The 21,310-nt window shown below is 43.0% G+C and overlaps 2 protein-coding genes across 6 annotated transcripts in view; one reads left to right on the top strand and one right to left on the bottom strand.

The window, feature by feature from the left end:
• Positions 1-12,512, top strand: part of vwa2 (von Willebrand factor A domain containing 2) — a 17,294-nt gene extending 4,782 nt beyond the window's left edge. For 2 of the 3 annotated variants that reach the window (XM_019264790.2, XM_027289589.1), the window contains exons 3-14: positions 4,897-4,971; positions 6,061-6,194; positions 6,281-6,390; positions 7,824-8,021; positions 8,329-8,462; positions 8,670-8,799; positions 9,380-9,435; positions 9,510-9,617; positions 9,707-10,285; positions 10,383-10,934; positions 11,101-11,223; positions 11,429-12,512. In XM_019264790.2, the coding sequence (XP_019120335.2) occupies positions 4,897-4,971; positions 6,061-6,194; positions 6,281-6,390; positions 7,824-8,021; positions 8,329-8,462; positions 8,670-8,799; positions 9,380-9,435; positions 9,510-9,617; positions 9,707-10,285; positions 10,383-10,934; positions 11,101-11,223; positions 11,429-11,553 (2,324 nt within the window). In that variant the 3' untranslated portion in view covers positions 11,554-12,512. Of the gene's footprint in view, positions 1-1,759; positions 1,821-4,896; positions 4,972-6,060; positions 6,195-6,280; positions 6,391-7,823; positions 8,022-8,328; positions 8,463-8,669; positions 8,800-9,379; positions 9,436-9,509; positions 9,618-9,706; positions 10,286-10,382; positions 10,935-11,100; positions 11,224-11,428 lie in introns of all 3 variants that reach the window. The other variant, XM_027289588.1, reaches the window with a different exon arrangement.
• Positions 12,513-12,514: 2 nt separating this feature from the next.
• Positions 12,515-21,310, bottom strand: part of afap1l2 (actin filament associated protein 1-like 2) — a 35,952-nt gene continuing 27,156 nt past the window's right edge. For 2 of the 3 annotated variants that reach the window (XM_010742060.3, XM_027289587.1), the window contains exons 6-19: positions 19,688-19,899; positions 18,663-18,842; positions 18,503-18,583; positions 18,263-18,347; positions 18,035-18,139; positions 17,630-17,841; positions 16,284-16,429; positions 16,064-16,175; positions 15,561-15,806; positions 14,203-14,494; positions 13,679-13,852; positions 13,416-13,603; positions 13,152-13,331; positions 12,515-13,069 (exon numbers count right to left, since the gene is read on the bottom strand). In XM_010742060.3, the coding sequence (XP_010740362.3) occupies positions 13,043-13,069; positions 13,152-13,331; positions 13,416-13,603; positions 13,679-13,852; positions 14,203-14,494; positions 15,561-15,806; positions 16,064-16,175; positions 16,284-16,429; positions 17,630-17,841; positions 18,035-18,139; positions 18,263-18,347; positions 18,503-18,583; positions 18,663-18,842; positions 19,688-19,899 (2,240 nt within the window). In that variant the 3' untranslated portion in view covers positions 12,515-13,042. The remainder of the gene's footprint in view (positions 13,070-13,151; positions 13,332-13,415; positions 13,604-13,678; positions 13,853-14,202; positions 14,495-15,560; positions 15,807-16,063; positions 16,176-16,283; positions 16,430-17,629; positions 17,842-18,034; positions 18,140-18,262; positions 18,348-18,502; positions 18,584-18,662; positions 18,843-19,687; positions 19,900-21,310) is intronic. The other variant, XM_019264787.2, reaches the window with a different exon arrangement.

The raw sequence follows: 21,310 nt of genomic DNA on the forward strand, positions 1-21,310 counted from the left end.
TCCACATCCTCGGCTTAGGTCTTTCCTTTTTAAACGTGGTTCATTTTTCAGGAATGCCCCCAGTTTGCTTCTTAGTTTTAACATCATCTCTGCAGATACACACTGATAAGATTAATAACTCTCAAGCAGAGTATGAAAATTTGACCTCCCGAAATGTTCCAAATGCTTTGTCTATTTGTCACTGCTGATGTCTAGTTGAAAAGCAAGATAGGACTTTGATTAGTGAAATCTTTCAGCCTAGCGACGACCAAACTTCAGCCGAACAGGAAACAAAGTTGTTCGCTGACAGATAAAAAGTGAGGAAAGCCGATAGTGAGGGGGGGGGGAAGGATCGAGAAGAATGCTTGTGAAGAGGCGGCCAACTTTTGAGACAGGTGTGTGCAGTGCACATGTGTTGTGTTTTTATAGTAGGCATGCATGACTGCTTCCTCTATACACTACAAGCTCCTGCCACCACCACCACCCCCCCCATGGCAGTAATGAAATCTCTTGTCCTCGCCGACGTACCGCCGAGTGCACACAATAGAGCATCAATAGCCCCTGATGTGTTTATCAGCGCCCGCGGCTTCTCAGACAGCCTGCCGCATGTCAGCTCTGCAGATCTGCATCGCAGACACAGACTCCTCTTAAACAGAGGCTCCGTCCTGCACACAATTCTATCTCTGTCTGGGGGTATATACACACAGCTTTACCTGTAAGGAGGCTTTCTCTGGCATGTCTGCCCTCTTTACAACCCACCCACACACCACACACACACACACACACAGGATATTATGGCCGAAGCTTATCGGCAGCCAGAGTTAATCAACCTTACCTTACAGCCCCTCACTTCTTATGCGTACCCGATGGCAGACAGAAATAAGGCAGGCGGCGGTTGTTAGTCCTTGATTTAGATGTCGGTTCTAATCGAAGAGTTAACATGAAGTTATATGTTCACTCAATTAAAAGTTAATCAGATTCAGAGGTAGGATCAGGTTTAGAGGCGTATCGAGTAAACGGTTACTAGCAATAAATGAATGATTATTTTGTTGGTTAGATCACCATACTCAGAAACCGTATTAATTCTCTCTTATGGCTCTGACACACACACACATCAAAAGAAGAAGATCTTGATATTGCTAATCTTTGTGACCCGACATGAGTGTTTGACTGCTGGTCTCAAGTCAGTGAGTGAAATGTCATGTTCTTCAGGAGTGTGATTGTATGTAGATCCAGCACAGGCGCAGCACATCCTGGACTTCTTGAGTTTTCTTTGCAAGATTGTGGCTTGACCACAACCTGTAAAAAACATGGTACTCAGATTACTTTACTTTATCTCTTGACTTACCAGATGAAGAAGTAAACGTGGTTTATAGCTAATATCATCCTTCATTAACTGTCTGGTAAAGGCTACAGGTTGCATCTTCGGAGGTTTGAACCACATTTCGTCTTGAATTCTAGAAATAATCCAAAATGAAAACATTCAAAATCCATTGTCAACATTTTGTCTTTCTAATGAAATTCCCCCCATGGTTCCCAAACTTGAGGTCTGGACTTCCAAGATAAATTTGAAGGTCAAAAGATGATCACAGGGATAAGAATCCTTTTTTTCTTGTAAATATTTAGCACTTTCTCTGTTAGAGCTTGCCTCTGATAAGGAGATACAACAACACATTACTTAGTTAGGAGGTCATTGTTGTGAGCTACCACTGTGCACTCATTCTCCTGTTTTTGTTCCTTCTTTTTCTTAAGCGTGCACCTTTTTTGTTTATCATTCCAGGTGTCCCGACATGCACCCTCATATCCACCCTCCCTCCTCTTAACACTGCTGCTTCTTCAAGGTCGGTTGATGCTCTTTTTTTTTTATTACTGTTTTGCATTCACTTTCAGTTAAAGAGTGCCTTCTGTACCTCTCTGGTATTCACAGACTTTGGATCAAGGACTGTTCTAATTAATGTTTTTAATGTATCCGAACCATTAGTATCGTTCGGTCACGTCATTTGGAGAGTACACAACCTTTCACTCATCTTTACGGCTGTTTTATGGCTGCCTGTTGGCTGTTGAGAACGCTCTCATGAGGTTACACCAGTTGTACGTCCACGTTTTAACATTCAGGTCTTTGCACAAGCTACTTATATATATATATAGGGCTGGACAAATTAGACCCTTACCGGTGCAGGTACATCAGAGGTGGGCATGGCGAGGAGGTGGGGTCGCAGCTCTGCTCCTGGACAGGAGCATTATTTTGATAGTCGACTAATCACTGATTATTTTTTTGCTTAGTCGACTAAACGGATCATGCGTAAATTCACTGTCCCGGTAAAAGGCGGGTGGGCGGACTCTGTAAACCTCGCAGACGGAGCCGTGAGCCACCTTCGCCCCAGAGTCTTTCCATGCCGACCCAGAGCCCCCACGGAAAAAAAACAAAAACGATGCATCGACTACTAAATTAGTTGTCAACGATTTTGTTCGTCGACATAATCGTGACTAATCGACTAATCGTGGCAGCCCTACTTATATATTATAATTAGATAATAACATGAACAAGATTGACACTCCTCATGTCCGCACAGTAAATAATAGCAGGTAGCCTGTTGTCTGTACCGTAAATATGTCACAAAGATATGTCATAAAGACTGGAAACAGATTATTATTAGCTTTGCTTAAAGGCTGGAAACAGGGAAACAGAGAGGTACTAGTTTGTGTTTATGCACCTCAGGCCATGGATCAGCATTCGAGATGAATGTTTGGGATATAATCACAAACACATGGATGAAAATGTTTATCTGCGAGCATATTTGAGGTGTAAGTTTGCACACTACGTGGTGGAAAATATATACGATGCTTTGACGGATGCTCCTCCGGTCACCCTGAGATTCTTCACAATGTATTTTACCGCTCAAACCTGTCAAGTCTCTCAGTGCCGAAGAATTCCCATTATATTCTCCTCAAAGTGATTTCCTGCCCGCTGCGTATAAAATACTGCTTGTTTCCAGCTAAGTCAAGTTTCGCATCACTTTAATAGCGTATCCTCAGTCGTTCTGTCGGACCTGAGAGTATCGGTATTTGCCTAAGGGGAGAGGCGGTACCCGTGGGGCAATATAATCTTTGAGTTGTTTTCAAAAATGACAGCTTCAGCACCATCTGAAGTATTTATTAGTGGCCTTTTAAGACTTTGAACTTGAGCAAACCAGACTGTTTCACCTTGTCAAGACGCTCCCCCCCCCTTTTCCTCCTGTGCTGACAACGCAGATAACATGTTGCAGTCACCGGCTCAATATCCATGTAATCCAGCCTGTCAAATGAAATTTCCCAGATAGGCAAGAAGCTGATCCTACTGTTTAATCTCTGATTTCAAGGGGATATTCCTTATATGTCCCAGACCATGGTGGGATTAATTAGACATGGACTCATACATTTTCATTCACATTAAAAGATATAGAGTGAAATAGCTCGAGGCACTTGGTTGAACAGACAGACGTTTTGTTCAGAGCAGTAGGGGCCCCAATGACCATGAGAATGAGAAAGCAGCTTGCCAAGACCTGAAACTTTCACTGTCAGGAGGTCTTTAGGGCTGGACTCTTGTTGGAATTAGGGGCAAATGAAAGGGTGAGGACTGTTTTTTAAAAAAAAAAAAAAAGGTGGCCACTGTGGCCTCTCAGTTGCAGATGGCACTTTTGTTTAATGTTTCCTGACCTCAGAGTTTTCCCTTTTCCTCCAATGAACGGATGATTAAAGACTTTCCATAAAGACTTGGATTTCATTCACATTTAAAAGAGGGATGTGGAAGTTTACGGCTCTATTTTCTCTGAATAAAATGTCTTTTGATTCAAAATCAAATTCAAAATTGGAAAATAGTTGCTGAAAACATGAAAAGACTTTAAATGATATATTATCCCTGTTGTTAACATTGTTATTGTTATTATTAACCTTTCTTGGTGATAGACGGATGAGCACAGTACGAGGACAAAGTCAATGTTAGCACTAAATCCTCTGTTGCCCTTATTCCCACTGAACTCTTGTACGTTGAGTCTTTCTTTCATGTTCCTTGTCCTTCTTTCTTGTTTTCCTGTTTTGACACTTGAAGAAGTCACCGCAAGACTTATCACCTGTTTGAGCTCATTTACAGGCGCTAAATCAACGTTAGGCGGACATCCCGAAGCATTACAGCAAAGCTGTAAGTCATTTTCACCCTTGTACTCTTGAGTGAAGAGAGGGACTGTGCTTTCCAGGGAGTGGAATCTGTTTAATGTTTGTAAAAATCACTCAAGCGCTTCATCTCCGTGCTGGACGAATGCCTCTGTGACCCGTCTGGGTTACCAGGGACGACAAAGCATATCCACAGGAAACAACACGTCCCTCCTCTCTGGACAACGTGTGCTCGAACAGAGCAACGTGCTCTCAGTGAATGGAGCGAAACAATGGTTTTTCTTCACTTGTCTGCTCACATTACTTTTGAATACATAATTATCTCTCGCGGAACGGATCAAGTTGGAATCAGTGAGCCGTAATAGCTTCAGGAACCGAATCATATTTATTTATTTATTTGTTTTTAATTGTAGTTTTTGATCGACACTAAGTGGATACACATCAGTGTGATTCATTTTCTTGCTTAATTTTTTCACTTGTGTCGTAATTTGTAAGAAAAAAAGCAAAGATGAGATGTGGTTTTTGAAAAAATCTAAAAATAGTATGATGCAGATGTTCTTTCTTTTCTTACTAATTTCAGATTTACATTTTAGGGATGTCGAACCCCAGACCAGGAACCACAAAATGTTTCTTTAATGTTTCAATGCTTGAAAAAAATGGCCTAACTGCTGTATCTAAATGTTATATGGTGGCACCAAGCATGTGCATAATACTGTACACATACTTTACATGTGGATATTTGACCCTTGTGTATTTTGTCCCTTATAGTCCATCGGAGCAGCTCGGTGCAAGAGATCCAAACCAGCCATGAGAACATCGGAAAGATCAACTCGGCAGGAGAAAGTGAGTGTACCTCACGACAAAGCATGTTCGTCATCATCACTCTGGCCTTGTATTAGCACAATAAATAATATACAGTTCAGACACTTAAATACACTTATCATACAGATTAAAGTCTTTGAAAATACATCAAATATATTGGAAGATGAAAATTTAGTCAACGAGTTTTCATTCCAGGATTTTTTGGGGTGGTCCTAAAGGGTGGCTCGATGACACACTAAGGCCACTGGGCGTGGCTTCAGTGAACACGCCCCCACAGTCCTGGAGCTGAAATGACTATACTGCTCATTTTACCCGATGTGACACCTAATTTAATAAACTTGTCGATATTTTTAACGATTCAAATTTCTTCTTTGGTCTTGACAAACACAGAACACATATTTATTCTTATTTTACACAGACTTTCAGTCAAAAATAGCCAAAACAACACATAAGAAGGAGGTTGTGGTGTTGGAAGGAGCGATGAGTACATCAACAGTGTAACAGGGAGAAGTGCCTGGTTATAACAGCAGCGCGATAAACCCACGTGTGTGTACTAAATGTGCCAGCGCAGCTTGAATGAAACAGCTGATGCCGATCAGGCTAATGCAAGCGTGATGAGGTCAAAGTGACAGGGGGTCACGTAGAGGTGCGCGAACATTTCAAAAGTGTGATGCAGTTAGGTTATACAAAGAGCTTGTAAATTGTAAGGTCGAGTGACAAGAATCCTTTTGAGGCAGTGGGTGGTCTTATTAGCCTGGCGTCCGTGTCGCAGGAGACAGAGTTTTGGAGGTGACTTTCCCATGAGTCACCAGAAGTCTGTAATGGAAATGGCACATTCTTACATGACCTCTGATTATTTATGCCACCGGCGAGTACAAACATGCTTTGGGAGAGTGAGAAAGAGGTCTGGCGTGCTAAGCTGTTTCTCTCTTATTACGTCGAGGTATTATTTTCATCTCCAACAGCCCATTTGATCACTAACCAGGATAATCCCATAATGCTTATAAACAGGAAAATAATAGGGGCAATGAAGACAATGAATGAGTTTGCACCTACATCTTTTATCTAGATAGCCAGTGTGTTTAACTCTCTGTGTGTTTCCATGGGAAGTGATGCAGTGCTCAGCAGCCATGGATATCCTTTTCCTCATGGACGGTTCTTACAGCGTGGGGAAGGGCAGCTTCGAGAGGTCCAAACACTACGCAATCAAACTCTGTCAAGCACTAGACATCAGACCAGACAAGGTTTGTTTTTCTCAATGTGCATCCCTCTCTTTCTTTCTCTCTTTCACGTCCAGTCGTTATTCATTTAACTCCATCTTTTTGTCCAGGTGCGTGTCGGCTTGATCCAGTTTGGTTCCACTCCTCGGCTGGAGTTCTCTCTGGACTCGCACACCACCAAACAAGAGCTGAAGAGGCACATGAAGAAGGTGTCGTACAGGTGTGTTTCTCCTCTTATCTTACCATATGATGTAAGATGTTTTGGGATGCAAAAGGCTTTGTTATAGCCTGATTTTTAATCACGAATTTATAAGATGATATAGCAGCACATATGCAGTTCATCAAGCCAAATTAAACTCCTACAGTTTAGCAAATTAAACAAGCTGGGTTTATGAAAGAGACACCTGAGCAGGATGATAACATACCTGAGGCTGACGCCGGCATGAATGTGACAATAATTCCCGAGTTAATAAAATAGTCAGTGGATTCTTTATATGTTTTGAGAAATCACGTAATCTGATTCTGAACTGTATTTATTTAAAGTAAAGACACACACACTTATACATATGCTCAGTGGCTAAGTGATATAAACGCTCACTGGAAAGGAAAAACAAATTAATTTCAGATTAGAGGGGTACGTCACAGGTGGTCACCGGATACTGGATAAGTGCTTAAACCGAGAGAGAGGAAGGTAATTTGGCCGTGTGTGTGTGTGTGTGTTTGTGTGTGTGTGGGGCGGGGGAGTTTGTGGGTCTTGCCATCTGGTTTGAAATGATTACCCATGTTTTGAACTTATTAGCTGTCACTTTGACTAAAATCAAACGAGCAGTATGTTTATTCATGCATCGTTAATGCAACACTTTTGATTTAAATTCTTTATTCTGCTGCTCTACTTTTATAATAAGCATCTCATCGTCTGATCAATGATATAAATAAGAATATGAATAAAACTAATAGAGACTACCAAAGATATCTCAAACAAAAGAGGTAATAAGGTCAGAATATAACTTAAAAAGACTCAAAAATATGCTAATGTTGCCTTTTCAATGATTTTAATATGTAAGCTTTTAGACACAAACCTAGTATACGTAAGTCTTAAATGAGTTATGAACTGAACAACTATAAAAGCTAATGATCAAATAATGATAATTACTCTTACTTAAGATTACTCTTATCCGTCTTTGTCGTTTAAGTCTGCACGTAAGTAAGTACGAGTGTCTGAGATCCAACAAGTACAAACGGATGCTAAGATCTTGAGATCATGCCTGCACCTGAATTGTCTTGTAGTGTCCCAGCAGATCATTGTTTTCATGAAAAGATGACATGGTGACAACCGTCACTGCCTTCACATCACTGATTTTTGTTTCAGCAGTCCAATCACGAGGAACTTTGAATCTATTAAACTTTTGTGTCTCAGTGAAAGAGGCTCCCGGTGTGACTGTTATTTTTGAAAAGTATCACAGGGTTAAACGTCTTTATTAAGCCCCGAAGTGATGAAACTCAGCCAGAACTCAGACAGTTCTACAAGAGGAATCCAACCAAAACTGATCTGTGGTTTACTTTGGCTGTGACATGCAGTACATTACTGTGCAGTTCACATTCTCTAATTGCTCTGTTTCAGCATTATTTTAACAAAAACATTTGACTTCCCAGGGGAGGCAGCACCCAGACAGGCCTGGCTCTTAAATACATACTGAGGAAAGGTTTCCCAGGCGGTCGTAACTCCACCGCTGCAGCCCGGATCATCATCCTCTTATCAGATGGGAGGTCTCAGGGTAACGTGGTGCAGGCGGCTGCAACGCTCAAAGAGACCGGCGTGGTCCTGTTTGCCGTGGGCCTACGCTACCCCAGGTACGTTTGATGGTTGGTTGCCAATATTAACACATTAAATTATTTGTTTGCAGTAAAGTCTCTAAAAAAAAAAGTCACGGGGTGGTCGGTAGCGTAGTGGGTTACGCGGCCGCCCCGTGTGTGGAGGCTATAGTCCTCACTGCAGCTGGCTCCGGTTCGAATCCCGTATTGGACGGCTAATTTACTGCGTGTCACTCCCCCTCTCTCTGCCCCATGCTTCTTGTCTATCTTCAGCTGTCCTATCAATGAAGGCATAAAAAGGCCAAATTTTTTATTTTTTAAAAGTCACTATTTTTTTGTTTCCCAGGTGGGAGGAGCTACATGCTGTGGCCAGTGAACCGATGGAGAGCCATGTTTTCTTTGCGGAGCATTTCCACGATGCTGTCAATGGCCTGTACACAACACTGAGCACCTTCTCTGTCTGCGATGCCATACCTGCAGGTGGAACACTTTTGCACTGGAGGCAATCACTGCTACACATGCTAATCCTCCACATGTATAGACTTCAGACTATTAATCTGATGCCACTGGACATGATTCATTGTGCCCCCTATCTATCTAAATCCTTTTTATGTTGCTCTTTTTAACTCTTTTCCACCTAACGTGCCCTCGGCTTTTAACACCCAATCCCTTTGTCCTGTTGTCCAGGCTGTCAGGTGGAGTTGTTTCCCTGTGAGAGGAAGACGCTGGAGACTGTGAAAGAGCTGCAGGGGAATTTCATGTGCTGGAAAGGCTCCAAGGGGATTTCCCCATATACGTCTCTGTGCCCATACTACAGGCAAGTATACGTGCAAATATTCTTGGGTTCATCCTCATCTTGAAGTCAATGAGAAGATTTTCTTCTTCTGTTTAGTGAAGTTGCATTTTAATAGCTACAACTTTACATTTCTTTATAATTGTTACAATATGACATTTCTTAAAGATCGGCATGAGATATTTGATAACTTGGGATTTAAAATCTTGTTAGTCTGGTTCGGTTTCTCTGGAATTATAGACCCACAGCAGTGTCTGGAAGTTTTATGATGAAGGAAAAAGGAGGTCTGGTGTCGTTCTGCATCAGACTGGAGGAAAAAATACTCGTGTCTTTTGTTGCTCAATGATCCACAAAGATTGTGGCTGTTCAACAAGGCCAACTCCCATGTGTTAATGTGCTGTGTCAGTGTGAGGGCGTTTAATAAAAAAAACAAAACGAGCAAGTGTAATTCTGCCAGACCCTCCTGGGGCAAATTAAAATGGCCTCTGAATTAATTTCACAGTACATTGCAACTTTACCACAGTGAAACGTTTTCATTTGATCTTCTTTCTGAGGTTTAAAATTCTTCTAAGGATGTTTTTGTCCAAATGTGTGTGTGTTGCAGGTACAACAAGGTGTACAAGAGACACCAGACAGTCTGCCATCGGACCATCTGTCCAGGTAAACAAACTCTTCTTTCTCTCTCTATTTGTACATGTGCTTTATTAAGCTACTCTCTCTCCACTGTCCTCTAGATCCCTGTGACTCTCAGCCCTGTCTGAATGGTGGAACATGTGTATCCGAAGGTCCAGAGGGTTACAGCTGCGTCTGTCCACCCGGTTACGGAGGAGACCCACACTGTGGTCCGTACACTGTCTTTATACTTATTGAGATGTTAGCAGACTTTAATGCAGAGAACAAACTAACCTGACTAACCTCCATCCATCCCCAGCTCCTGCATTATCACTGGACTGCTCTGTCGACTTGCTCTTCCTGGTGGAGGGCTCCGCCACGCTCACCTTGGAGGGCTTCCTCCGCCTCAAGTCCTTCTTGAAGCGCTTCCTGCAGAACGTGATCGGGTCCGACACCCCCAGCAGAGTCGGCCTGGCGGTGTTCGGCGGAGAGGCCAAAGTCCAAGCCCAGGTCGGCAAGTTCAAAGGGGACCTGAAGGGTCTGCTTAAGGCCGTGCAAGCGCTCCAACCCATCGGCGGCGAGACCAAGACTGGCCAGGCGCTTCGCTACGTCACCCGTCACGGTTTCGTGACCTCGCCAGGCTTTACCGACGTCACGGATGATCTGCCCCGCGTGGTGGTGCTGATCACCGCCACTCCTTCAGCTGACGAGGTGGTGGAGCCCTCTAAATATGCACGAGACAGAGAGATCTTCCTGATAGCTGTGGGTCCAGACAACTTAAAGGGACAGCTGAATAATATCACCGGAAATCCCCAGAGGACTATCACCTACTCAACCCCTGAGTTCAGTGGCAAGATCCCTGAGCTCAAGGCTAAGATCTGCAGTGTGGATACACAAGGTACTTTTACTTTTACTCAAAGGGGCAGCATGTGGAGTTTAAATTCAGTGTTGCTCACCTGTTTTTACATTATTCTTCTGTCTTTTTTGTTTTTCAGGTTGTTTGGGTCAAGCCGTAGACCTGGTGTTTGCACTGGATGCCTCAGGCGGCGTCGGGCGCGATAACTTCTCCACCCTGCGCGACTTTGTGCGCGGCATCAGCGTCCAGTTCGACATCAACCGCGATGTGGCTCAAATGGCACTCGTGACCTACGGTAGGAGAGCCAACACCGTCTTCAACCTGGACTCCCATGAAAGCGGCTCTGCCATCCTCAAGGCTGTAGGTGATGCCAACTACATGGGTGGAGTGGCCTCGACAGGCGCGGCTTTACTTCACATCCACTCCAACGTCCTGACGGTGGCCAAAGGCGCGCGGCCCGGAGTCAACAAGGCTGTGGTGGTGGTGACGGATGGTTCAGGTGGGGATGACGCCGCCGTTCCAGCTCAGAAGTTAAGAGACAACGGAGTTTCGGTGTTTGTGATCGGTATCGGGGATGTACAGAAAGAGAGGCTGATGCAGATCGCTGGTTCAGAGGAGCACATGATCTCAGTGCTGTCTTACGAGGATCTCAAGTACTTTGAGGATGTTCTGGTGCAGATGTTGTGTTCAGGTGAGAACGCAGGGAAATATCTCCGTTAACAAACTTTTCCTGTGGATTAGATCGAGAAATATGTTGTTTGTGATCTCATTTCTGTATTTCCTTTCACTAAAATGTCTACAAAATAGTCTTTGTCATAGTAACCGGCTGTTTTTTATGATACATTTCGTTCTCTTAGAGGCTAAAATGCCAGTAAACCTGTGCAAGCCCAACCCATGTATGAACGATGGGGTCTGCACCCTGTCCGGAGGGAGCTTCCGTTGTCAATGCCAGGGCTACGAAGGACCACACTGTGAAACAAGTCAGTGACTTCACTCCTTTGTTTCCACCTTTCTTTTCCTTCCTACAGAACTTTCCTTTGTATCAGCATTAGCGTTAAATCGCTGTGATGCTGTGGGATATTTTGGGATGCATTTACTTTCCATCACAGTTCACTAAAGAATCCCCGTAGCAACAGCTTTGTTATTTGCCCAATGTAGATGACTTTTTCTGTGGTTTGTCCGCAGGAAGCGGCAGGACCAGAGGTGATCAACCGAGACCTGGTGGTCTCAGGAAGAAGAGCAGGCAGAAGAAGAGCCACCGGGAGCTCCTGCATCACTACAAACTGCACCGCAGGAGACACGCCGCCTGATAACACCACACGCTCCTACAACGACAAAACAGACACTTACAAACAAAGGATGTTTGCGGGTACGCAAAAGGAGTAAAGGGAAAAAACTAATGCTACTGTTTCAATATTTAAACTCGAACTCAACCTCAGAAAGTGCCTTCAAACTGTATGCAATTCTACTGCAGTGTCCTTTTGTGTATTTTTATTGAATTATTATGAATTGGTTATATTATATTATAGTGTATATCCGTGTCATCATTTAATTGGTTTAATGTCTCAACACAATCTTTAATCCTCCTTGGAGCCAAGGCAAAAAATCAAACTTGTGCCAAAAAAAAAAGCTTTATACCAACTGAATCACTCAACTTTTTGAGTTTTTTATTTTATTATTTTTTTTAGATGCTAATAGACCTTTTTCATGTCCAAATGGCTGCTGTGAAAAAGGTCTATTAGATGATTGTTCTCACTAATAATTTTATAAATATGTATATGTGTATATGTATTTCATTATCGGTTATGTTAGGGCGATATAACTACCTTGTTTTGTACTATAACTTACCCTGTTCTTTACTGATTTTGGAGAAAGAGGAAAAAAAAACTTGAAAATTGTCCCATTTAAAATTTAAATGGGACAATTATTCCACTTGTACAACAGGCTTTAAAGTGGCATATTTGAAATCATTCAAACTTATGACCAAAAGTAACATTTAAACACTTTAAAACCGTCTCGAAATTTGCCAGATGAACATTGTATAATCAAACGACTCCCCTTCATGAATGCTTTATTATTTCATTAGTGAGAAGCGACTGGGTTGGCTCTAATTACCTTGTTAAATTTTTAATGCTGCCGGCTTCCAGTGTCCTTTTTGCGTTGTTACTACGGTGAACCTTGAGTCCATTTCCAACAGAAAAGCTGAACGGACAGGTGTAACATTAAAGGTAACAACAGGAAGCATTGTTATAAACAAATTCCAATCCAGCATTGTTGTCAGTACATTTTTATTTGAATAAAAAGTGCATTTTTAGCTAGCAATACAAGCCAAAAGGCCGAATAATGGTGTAAATATATTTACATCTTGGCTACCAGCATATATGAACCAAGCTACAATCTAGAGCGTACAAAATGGCCAATTTTGTAGAGCGGTGTCTTTATGTCTCAGACTTCAGTGGTTTCAAATGTCGGTTGGCTGTTTTCAATGTGGAAACATCCCATCATGTGCATCGTTATCAGGAACAAACGTGAGACTGGCCCAAAATGCTACTACATCAATTTCCTTGATTGCAAATAGGGGGGGAAAAAACAACTTGAAAAGTCATTGAAACTGAGATTATCCAGTGGTATTTGAGAAGACGGCTTGTGCAGCTCTCTGATTGGCTCTTTATAGTTTGGACAGGGAGGTGATGAAGGATCCAGAGAGTGAAGGGAAGAAGATGTTGATTGAACTTTCTGGTCTGAGAAACTTGTGGGTTTGAGAGGTCAAAGGAGGTCAAAGGGCGTTCCGGTTTCCCTCTAGATGGTGGATTTCTTCTCCCATTCCTGTTAATACAAAAGGAAAGGATGAAATTCAGGTGTTTTAAAGTATATACAATCATTATACACTTTAAATCTATAGTCTCACCTTAGCTTTCTGCAGGACTTTGCCTTTGGTGGCCATGATGGATGCTGGTCTGCTCTTTAGCGCAGATGCAGAGTTCACGGGGGAGCCAGGGTCTGCACTGACGTTGCTGTTGGCGGGTTGGGATGATGTCGATGATGAGGATGATGATGTCTGTTGAGCAGGCAGGGTTGCTGTTTTAGACTAGAGGGTAAAATGACAAAGTTAGGGGAAGAAGCTAAGCGAGTGGAAATACTTTGAGGTCCATGTTTGAACCAGTGCACTAACCGTGGGTGTGTCCTGGAGGCTGCTGTCCAGTGTGGTTCCCAGTGTGAAAGGCCCCGACTCCACCTTCTTCAGACTTTCCTTCACTTCTACCAATCGTAGCTCCACCTCTACCCTACGGCGCTCCGCCTCCCGACATGCCTCCTCCTTCTGCTTCAAACGGGCTTCTAATGAGGCCTGCTGCTTGGGATCTGTGGATAACGGACAGCCGTCAGTCACATCAGATCGGTGTACAATCGGTGGATCAGGAAGCGAGGTGGACGTACCTTGGCAGGCGCCGAGCTCCTCTTTGATTTCCCTCCTCTCTTTCTTCAGCGTTGCCAGGCTGCTCCTCATCTCCTCCCTCTCTTTCTCCAGGCGGTCACGCTCGTCGATGTAGCGCCGCAAATCTGCCTCTGTGCGGTTCTTGCCCAGTTTCCCTTCAACTGCACCGGGAGACCCTGAGAATGGATTTTTTCACGGATATAACACAATATGAGCTATTTATCATGATATTTTCTCAGAGGACAAACAGAGAAACAAAGCAGATTCATTGATTATTCTTTTATTTTTACATTTTTTTTTAATATAAATCTGCACTCCACTGTGGGAATGTGCCTTTGACTGCAGAGGATGCAGTTTTTCACTAGATGGAGCCATGGTAACGTAAGATTACAGAGGAAAGGGAAGCAGTTAATCTTACTTAGTGTGGAGGAAAACTATAATAGCTGCATTTGCTCAATAAAATTCATTCTGATAAGACAATTTTACCTAAAAAAGCGAACACATTGTGCCTGTTTTTTGTCCTTACCTATAGTATGTGATTTGGGTCGCAATGGTTGAGGACTGTGAGGAAACCCGGCAGCAGTCTGTACTTTATGGATCTGAACCCCGGAGGAGCTGAAGGCCTGTGGGATTCCCAGGCTCATCCTCTTTGGGGTCTCCTGGCTTTGGGATGAGGTCTTGACTGGTTGAGTTTGTGGCTGCGAGGCTGGAGAGGGAGTCGGGGGGCGCTCTTGTTCAGGTTTGCTAGTAGCGGAGGTTGGACTTGTTCCATTTAACACAGGTGTCGTGTCTGGCTCAGTTCGGTCCGTTGAAATGACCTGGAATTAAATTTTCAGTTTTATTTACGCAGCATCAAATCACAACAGACGTTATCTCATGACAGTTTCCACATAGAGCAAAACTAGACTGTGCTTTCTAGATTATTAGTTATAGAGACTCAACAGTTCCCACCATGAACAAGCACTTGGCAATGGTGCCAAGGAAAAACTTCTTGAATTCATCAAGCACAGAATTAAAGCACAAAATATGATTTATAAATGTAATGCGGGTAAATGGCATTTACACAAAGAAGCTACTGAATTTAGTACAAGTTTTTGTTTCTAAAAAAGTTGGCAAGAAACAAAACGGGATCGTCTGCAAAGCATTGAAATCCCATACTTAATTTAAAATAGTGCAAATTTAACAAATGTTGAAACTAAGAAATATTATTTTGGAAAATGATGTGCCCAATTTGATTTTGATGTCATTTTGAGCACGCATTTCACACTTCAGATTGAATTTCACTTTTACCTCATGGTGAACTGATGTAGGCACGCGGCTAAAGAGAGGCAAATGCATGACGGTACAAGCGGCTGAGAAACGATTCAAAAAGTTTCTCTACAGTTAGTTCAGGTCGAGGTTTAACCATAAGACCACAAGCCAACAGCTGCAAAGTATTTTATGAAGCAGGTCAATAAAAAAAGAAATGAATATTATATAATACTAGTGGCTGTGAACCCTGTGACCTGTGACTAACACGGCTGCCAGCGTTCAGCGATCAGCCCAAAAAATCAAGTCTTGGTCTTGATACACTCTGGTCTTGGTCTTGACTTGGTCTCGGTTTAGCTGGTCTTGACTACAACACCGCTTTTGGTGGTTCTGGTAGTCGTCTTCAGCCCATGAGGGGATGTCCATGACAGAATCATGCCTGTTATTGATGCAGTGCCGTCTGAGGGTCCATTCAATATCACCAGTCAGGGACTTCATTGTTTTGCACATCATCACATTTTGCTTCTATTTATATTTTACACAGCATGCCAACTTTTTTAGAAACGGGGATGTATAATAACACGTCTGTTTTAACAAACTATATACAGAAAATAATAATGAAAGCCAACTACCTACCTCTTTAGTTTGAGATGAGGCGTCCTTCTGGTCTTCTACTGCAACTAGGGAATGTCTAGAAGTTTCTTTGGCAGGGGAGGTTTTACTCCCACAGGATGTATGGAGGAAGGAACGTACAGGGACTAGGTCCAGGTAAATCCTGTTTTCAGTGTCCTCTTCTGGGTTTTGTGTATCCTGCGCACATGTTTGATCATGTTCCTGCAGATTGTTGTCTTCAATGTCTGGCAGGCCGCTCTCCTCAGTGTCCTTTTCACACGGAAACAGGAAGTTATGTAATTGGACAGTGGGTACAGATAGTGTGGGTATATGTAATAGTAAAACCGAAATTAAACTTAATAAAAAAAACACAGATGGTAGAGAGGCCAGATGACACTGGACGTAGAGACCTAATAGATATATTAACAAAATGATATTTAATAATCTTATTACTGAAAAAAGAAAGTAAACCACATTTTAGTTATCAGTTAGATTCCTATCTTTTTTTTTTTTTAGCACAAACACACCTCTGGATCAGCTATAGAGGCCACATCATCATACAGTTCATCAGAGTTGAGCGTGAGGGAGGGTTGGGTGTCTATGTAGGTGTTTGGCTCTGAATACCTCCTCTGCATCAAGCTAGAGAAACACACAAATACGCACAAAGACTTGTTTAAATATTGTGCACACACACACCAGTGGGACCAGTACTACTACATTAAAAGTGGACAGAAGTGAGGATCTCACTAAAAGGACGTCTTGGCAGCAGTGACGATGCTGGAGATCCTCTCAGCGTTGACGTAGTCGTAAGTCAGCTCCTCTGGGTCTGTCTTACTCCCCGTCTGTGACAGCAAGAGGCCCAGCCAGTGGCCCATGTCTGCGGACGTCTTAGCCTGAGAGAGAGAAGAGGAAAGGATGGGACAAAGTGCATTCAGTACATACCATGCACTTGCAACATTGTGAGCTCATGGTTTGTGTTGCATGCCATCTGTCTCTTTTTGTATTAATAAGATGATTGATACAGCATCCAGCAGTATTTTAATATGCACAAAGACGTAAAACTGTTTCTAGAAATTTGTGAAATAAGAATATAACAGTTTATATATAGAATATACACTTATGTGGCAACACTTTGATTCAGAATGTTTTATAGTAATAACAATAATAAAGCAGATTTATGAAGAGACACAACAGCCTACTACTATTTTGGCCCATCTACCTAAACTGAAATATTTCATGTATAGTTAAAAAAAGGTTGTTTGCTTTAGTTAATGCTGGACCTGGAAATTCATAATACAATACATTTGTGGGGGAAAAAAAAGACTCATAACATGAAACAAGAAAGAAAAACAAACCATCAATTTGTCAGATAGAGCCCTCGAGACTAAACATTAAATTCCATTGCCTATGACCAAATGTGCACTAGGGTAGTAGGGTGGTACTGGAAGCTTAATGAAAAAGGGCGTAGCATCGGTGCCTGAAATCCCAGTACATCCACACCCTTCACGCACACACACATGTACGCACACATGCAGACCACCCTTGCGCGCACACGTATATTATATAGGCTAAGAGTGATGTCAGCAGAAAGTGATTTCCAAATGAGGACATGTTAGTGTTTAGGGGCCTTTTCTCTCATTGAGAAAGTGCTGACGTTTGTTTTGGTCATTCCAGACGTGTTAGGCTTTTGGTTATTTCTCCAACAGTAGTAACGCTGAAGTGAGCTCTCATCTAAGGAAAACAAAGCTGCAGATTGCAACCGACTGAATACCACTCGCCTCCCTTTCCAAGCACAAAGGAGAAGGAGGAGGTTTGGCTGCAAAACTCCTGGACCTGCAGCATCTATAGATCTTAAGGTAGCAAATTGAAGATATATACCTTCTAAACCTTCCATCCATGGACCGTTAACCGGCTGACATCCTTCACTTTAGTGAAAGAGTGTCAAACTATTTATTCACCAATGGTTGGAGAAACATTATAGCACTAAACTGTAATTTAATCCAGCCTTTACAGTAATAACACGACTGTCTGTTCAGTTTCCTTACATTTTGCAGGGATGTTTCAAATCATCAGAAAAGACAGTGGACGTCTACCTCTAAGGTTGCCAGCTGTGTGCCGTCCATGTCGATCCTGAAGGAGTACAGGTGCTCAGGGCTGGGGTCGGGCAAGACGCTGCAGCCCCCAAGGGTCACAGCTGGCTGGCTCACTTTGTTCTTGCCCTTGTCCTGGTAAAACCATAGCTGCCCGTTCTTGATTAGACACCAGCAGGGGCGCCATTGGCTGTTCACCAACACGTTGAGGTAGCCTGACAGATGGTAAGAGGAGGTAACTCAGTCACGAGTTAGTAATACTGTACGAGAATTCTTGAGCAGGTAGAGAAATAGAGTATTTACATCCTAGTATCTTACAAAATAAGTGCCACTGCCGTTAGACCTACTAAGCCCAATGATTAAAATTTGGTTATTGCTTCAATCAGGATCCGGTAGATCGTTGCTCACCTGAGGTGTCCACACATTTCTCTGGGCTCTCTAACAAAGAGGTTTTCTTCTTGCCGATGTTCATGAGGTTGCTGAACTTCAAACCTGTGCTGCTTTTTTTCTTCACTGTGCAGGGTAAGAGAAGAAGGAGGAAAAAAATTTGATTTTTGATGACATTTTTGCGATCAGGTATTTACAGCAGCAGCGTGTACCTAAAAGCATATTATGGACTGACTAAAAGCGACTCACCATCTTTGTTTTCAGGGATCTCAGCATGGCTGTCAGTGCTGCTGCCGCTCTCTGAGGCCACAGAGTGTCTCTCACTCAGCTCTCCCTTAAAGTTCATGTCAACATTTTAGTTGGCATGATTTATTAGTGATACAAATTATGAAACTGTTACTGAACCCAGTGGTTTCTGTGGTTTAAGCAGAGGCAATCAAAAACTCCTTCACGGGTGCTCTAAAGCATGAGGATGAAAAATAAATGTACCTTTGTACAAATGAGCCTTGGGGAGTCAGATACAGAGGGGTCACAGTTTTCGGCTGGTTTGGGACTGATCTCCTGAATCACCTAATGAATAAACAGGTGGTTGATTAACGTCAGCATCAAAACTGCAGAAAAAACTTACATGTTGAGTAATAATGCTCACCCTCAGCCACTGCTCTGTCTGCTCCTTGCTCTGTAGAGCCAGCACGATGGCCTCCCCTCCCACGGGAATGATCTTCAGTTTGTGCTCTTTCCTCTTCAGCTGCTTCTCCTTGTAGACCACACTGCAGCCCAGAAGACTCACATCCAGCAGAGGTGTCTGCTCCTTGGAGCTCTTATAGCACTGAGAGGGGCAGAGACAACATTCAATTTGTGATCCGGTTACCAGAGAGATCCAAGTTCGCTTTTTAACCCTGCTTCTAGTGTTTATACTAAGCACGGCTAATCCCGAGAGACTTTTTGGCCACTTGGGGGCAGTGTAACAAACTTTGCATTGACATATTATTATCTGGCAAAGGTAATATGGTGAATGTGTCAGTTGGCAAACATTTGCCTGAAACCTCCATTGGGTTTGAGTTTGTGTCTGATAAATAGTCTGAAATTAACCGTCCTTTTAGCTTTTGTTTTGGTCTCCACCATAGACTGTATAAAGAACCACCTCTTGAGAAAAACTTGAAGCTGTTTAGTCACCAGCTTTTGCACTTTATTCACCTGCAAGTTGGTCTCTTGTTTGCCATTTGCCACTGGGCATACACTAGGTGTACAGTGAGTTTTTGTTAATTCTTGGAAAGAAAGCAAATTAGCATATTTTTGTCCCGGTTCTGGTCCTGGTATTGTGCTGTTTTGCTCCTTGGCGTTGGAGGCGTTCTCATCATTTTCAGCCCATTTGAACCATATTAAACGATTGTACAGCTACATTTGTTTAGAGTTTGATTTATTGTACTAATAGTTTCCATTCTAAAAATAAGTGTCAAACAAGGACAGTGTGTGACAGCTAAACATAGAGTTTTAAATATATTTGGAGGGTTCTCTCTTCAAATTATCTTTTAATTACAAGCAGAATATAAACAAATCCTACCCTTCAAAAAAACCCTCATAAAACCCTCTGTGTTCATGACCATAATAGAACAGAACATAAACAGAAAACAGAAAACTTTCATTCAGATTTTCACACAGTCTTGTACCCACCAGTAGGCGATGGTCTTTGATGACACACAGCTGTTTGGCCCACTGGCCCAACCACTTCTTTCTCCACAGGAAGGCACAGATGCGAGCGTCCTTCATCAGCTCAATGGACGCCTCGGCTGACGGCCACTGGTGCTGTGCTGACGGTGACTTTCCTCTGGTCACTTCCTCCTCGTCGTACGACTCGTATGAACTGCTAACTGCTTCCCCATCATCTAAGTAACAGAAAATCAGAAATGTTAAGCTTTAACCGGAGAAACTAAAAACAAAGCGGCAACGTAACAATGGGCGCTGGAGTTAAAAGGCATGAGGAGCAGCGATACACATTAAACATTAAATGAGTTTGAAGGACCAAATGATGTCAGTGTCTTATTTCTTCATGATGACCTACAATGGAACGGGATTTCCTTACAACAATCAGGCTGCAAATAACGTGTTAAACCACTGATGAAAGACGGTGACAGGAAAGATGACAAAAAATGAGGAAATTGATAAGATGGGACCGTCACTCGACAAAAAGTTGTTTGTTTACATGCACAGATACTCATGCCAGACAATGAGGACTGAGGTCATGCCGATTGGGCAGTGCACAACAGCAAGACCAAGACAAGGCATACACGAACACACTCATCCAGTGATAGAGAGGTAGCTACCCCTGTTGATAACAGCATAGACCACACTGTCAGAGCTCTGCACTCGCATCCAGGGCCCTGAGAAGAGGCCAAAACAGTCCAGATCTACACAACATCGAAGGAATCGGAAAGAAGAAGACGGAGAAAGTTTGGAAGATTGGGAGAAAAAAAATACGAGGATAAATGTCTATTTCTTATTTATAGAATTGATTTGATTGGTTAGAATTGCAGCACACACCTGAACTTAAAGTTAAGGTTATACACTTTTCAGAGAATTTTGATTGACAGGTGAGTGCTGTCAATGCTGTCAACACTCGGAGGCAGAAACTGCCAAGAAGCCGACCAGACAGTCTGAGCTTTCAGCGGCTCTTCAGAAACCTGTCACAGAGGCTGTGTCCATTGTTATTTAGATATATTTAGATATAATCTACGGCAGGGGTCCCCAAACTTTTTTCGTTGCGGGTCACATCAACTTGCCTTTCAGTGATGGGGGTCAGTCTATAACCAGAAATGATATTGAAAATGAAATTGAAATAGTTGCGGCCTAAATGCCTGATGTTGCATGAGGTTTTCAAAAAAAATGCGGTGCTTTTTACATTTTTGTAGCGATTTTGTTGCGGGAGGAAGTGAAAGTTGCGATAAATTGCGATTCAGGCAGTCGCGGAGAGGGCGCAGCGAGCACTAAGTCCACGGCCCCGGGAAGTATTGAGGTCCAGGCAGGAGGGCGCTGTGAAGCTCGCGGCCGGAGCCGTGAGCCACCTTTGCCCCCGAGCCTTTCCAAGCCGATCCAGAGCCGGTCGCGGCGCACCGCCGCGGAGGAAATGCGCCCGTGGAGGCCAGCCAGCGCCGGGGAGAGGTCCCATGAGGGGATCCTCCCGCACCGTGTGGCTGCCCCTGACCCGCCGAATTAGCTAGTACTGTAAATAGTTCGTAAATAAGGTAGATTTTAATTAGAATGCCAAGCTTAATCATTAAGTGTGGATATTTTATAATA

Source organism: Larimichthys crocea, chromosome XVI (genome assembly GCF_000972845.2).
Source record: "Larimichthys crocea isolate SSNF chromosome XVI, L_crocea_2.0, whole genome shotgun sequence".
Classification (NCBI taxonomy): domain Eukaryota; kingdom Metazoa; phylum Chordata; class Actinopteri; family Sciaenidae; genus Larimichthys; species Larimichthys crocea.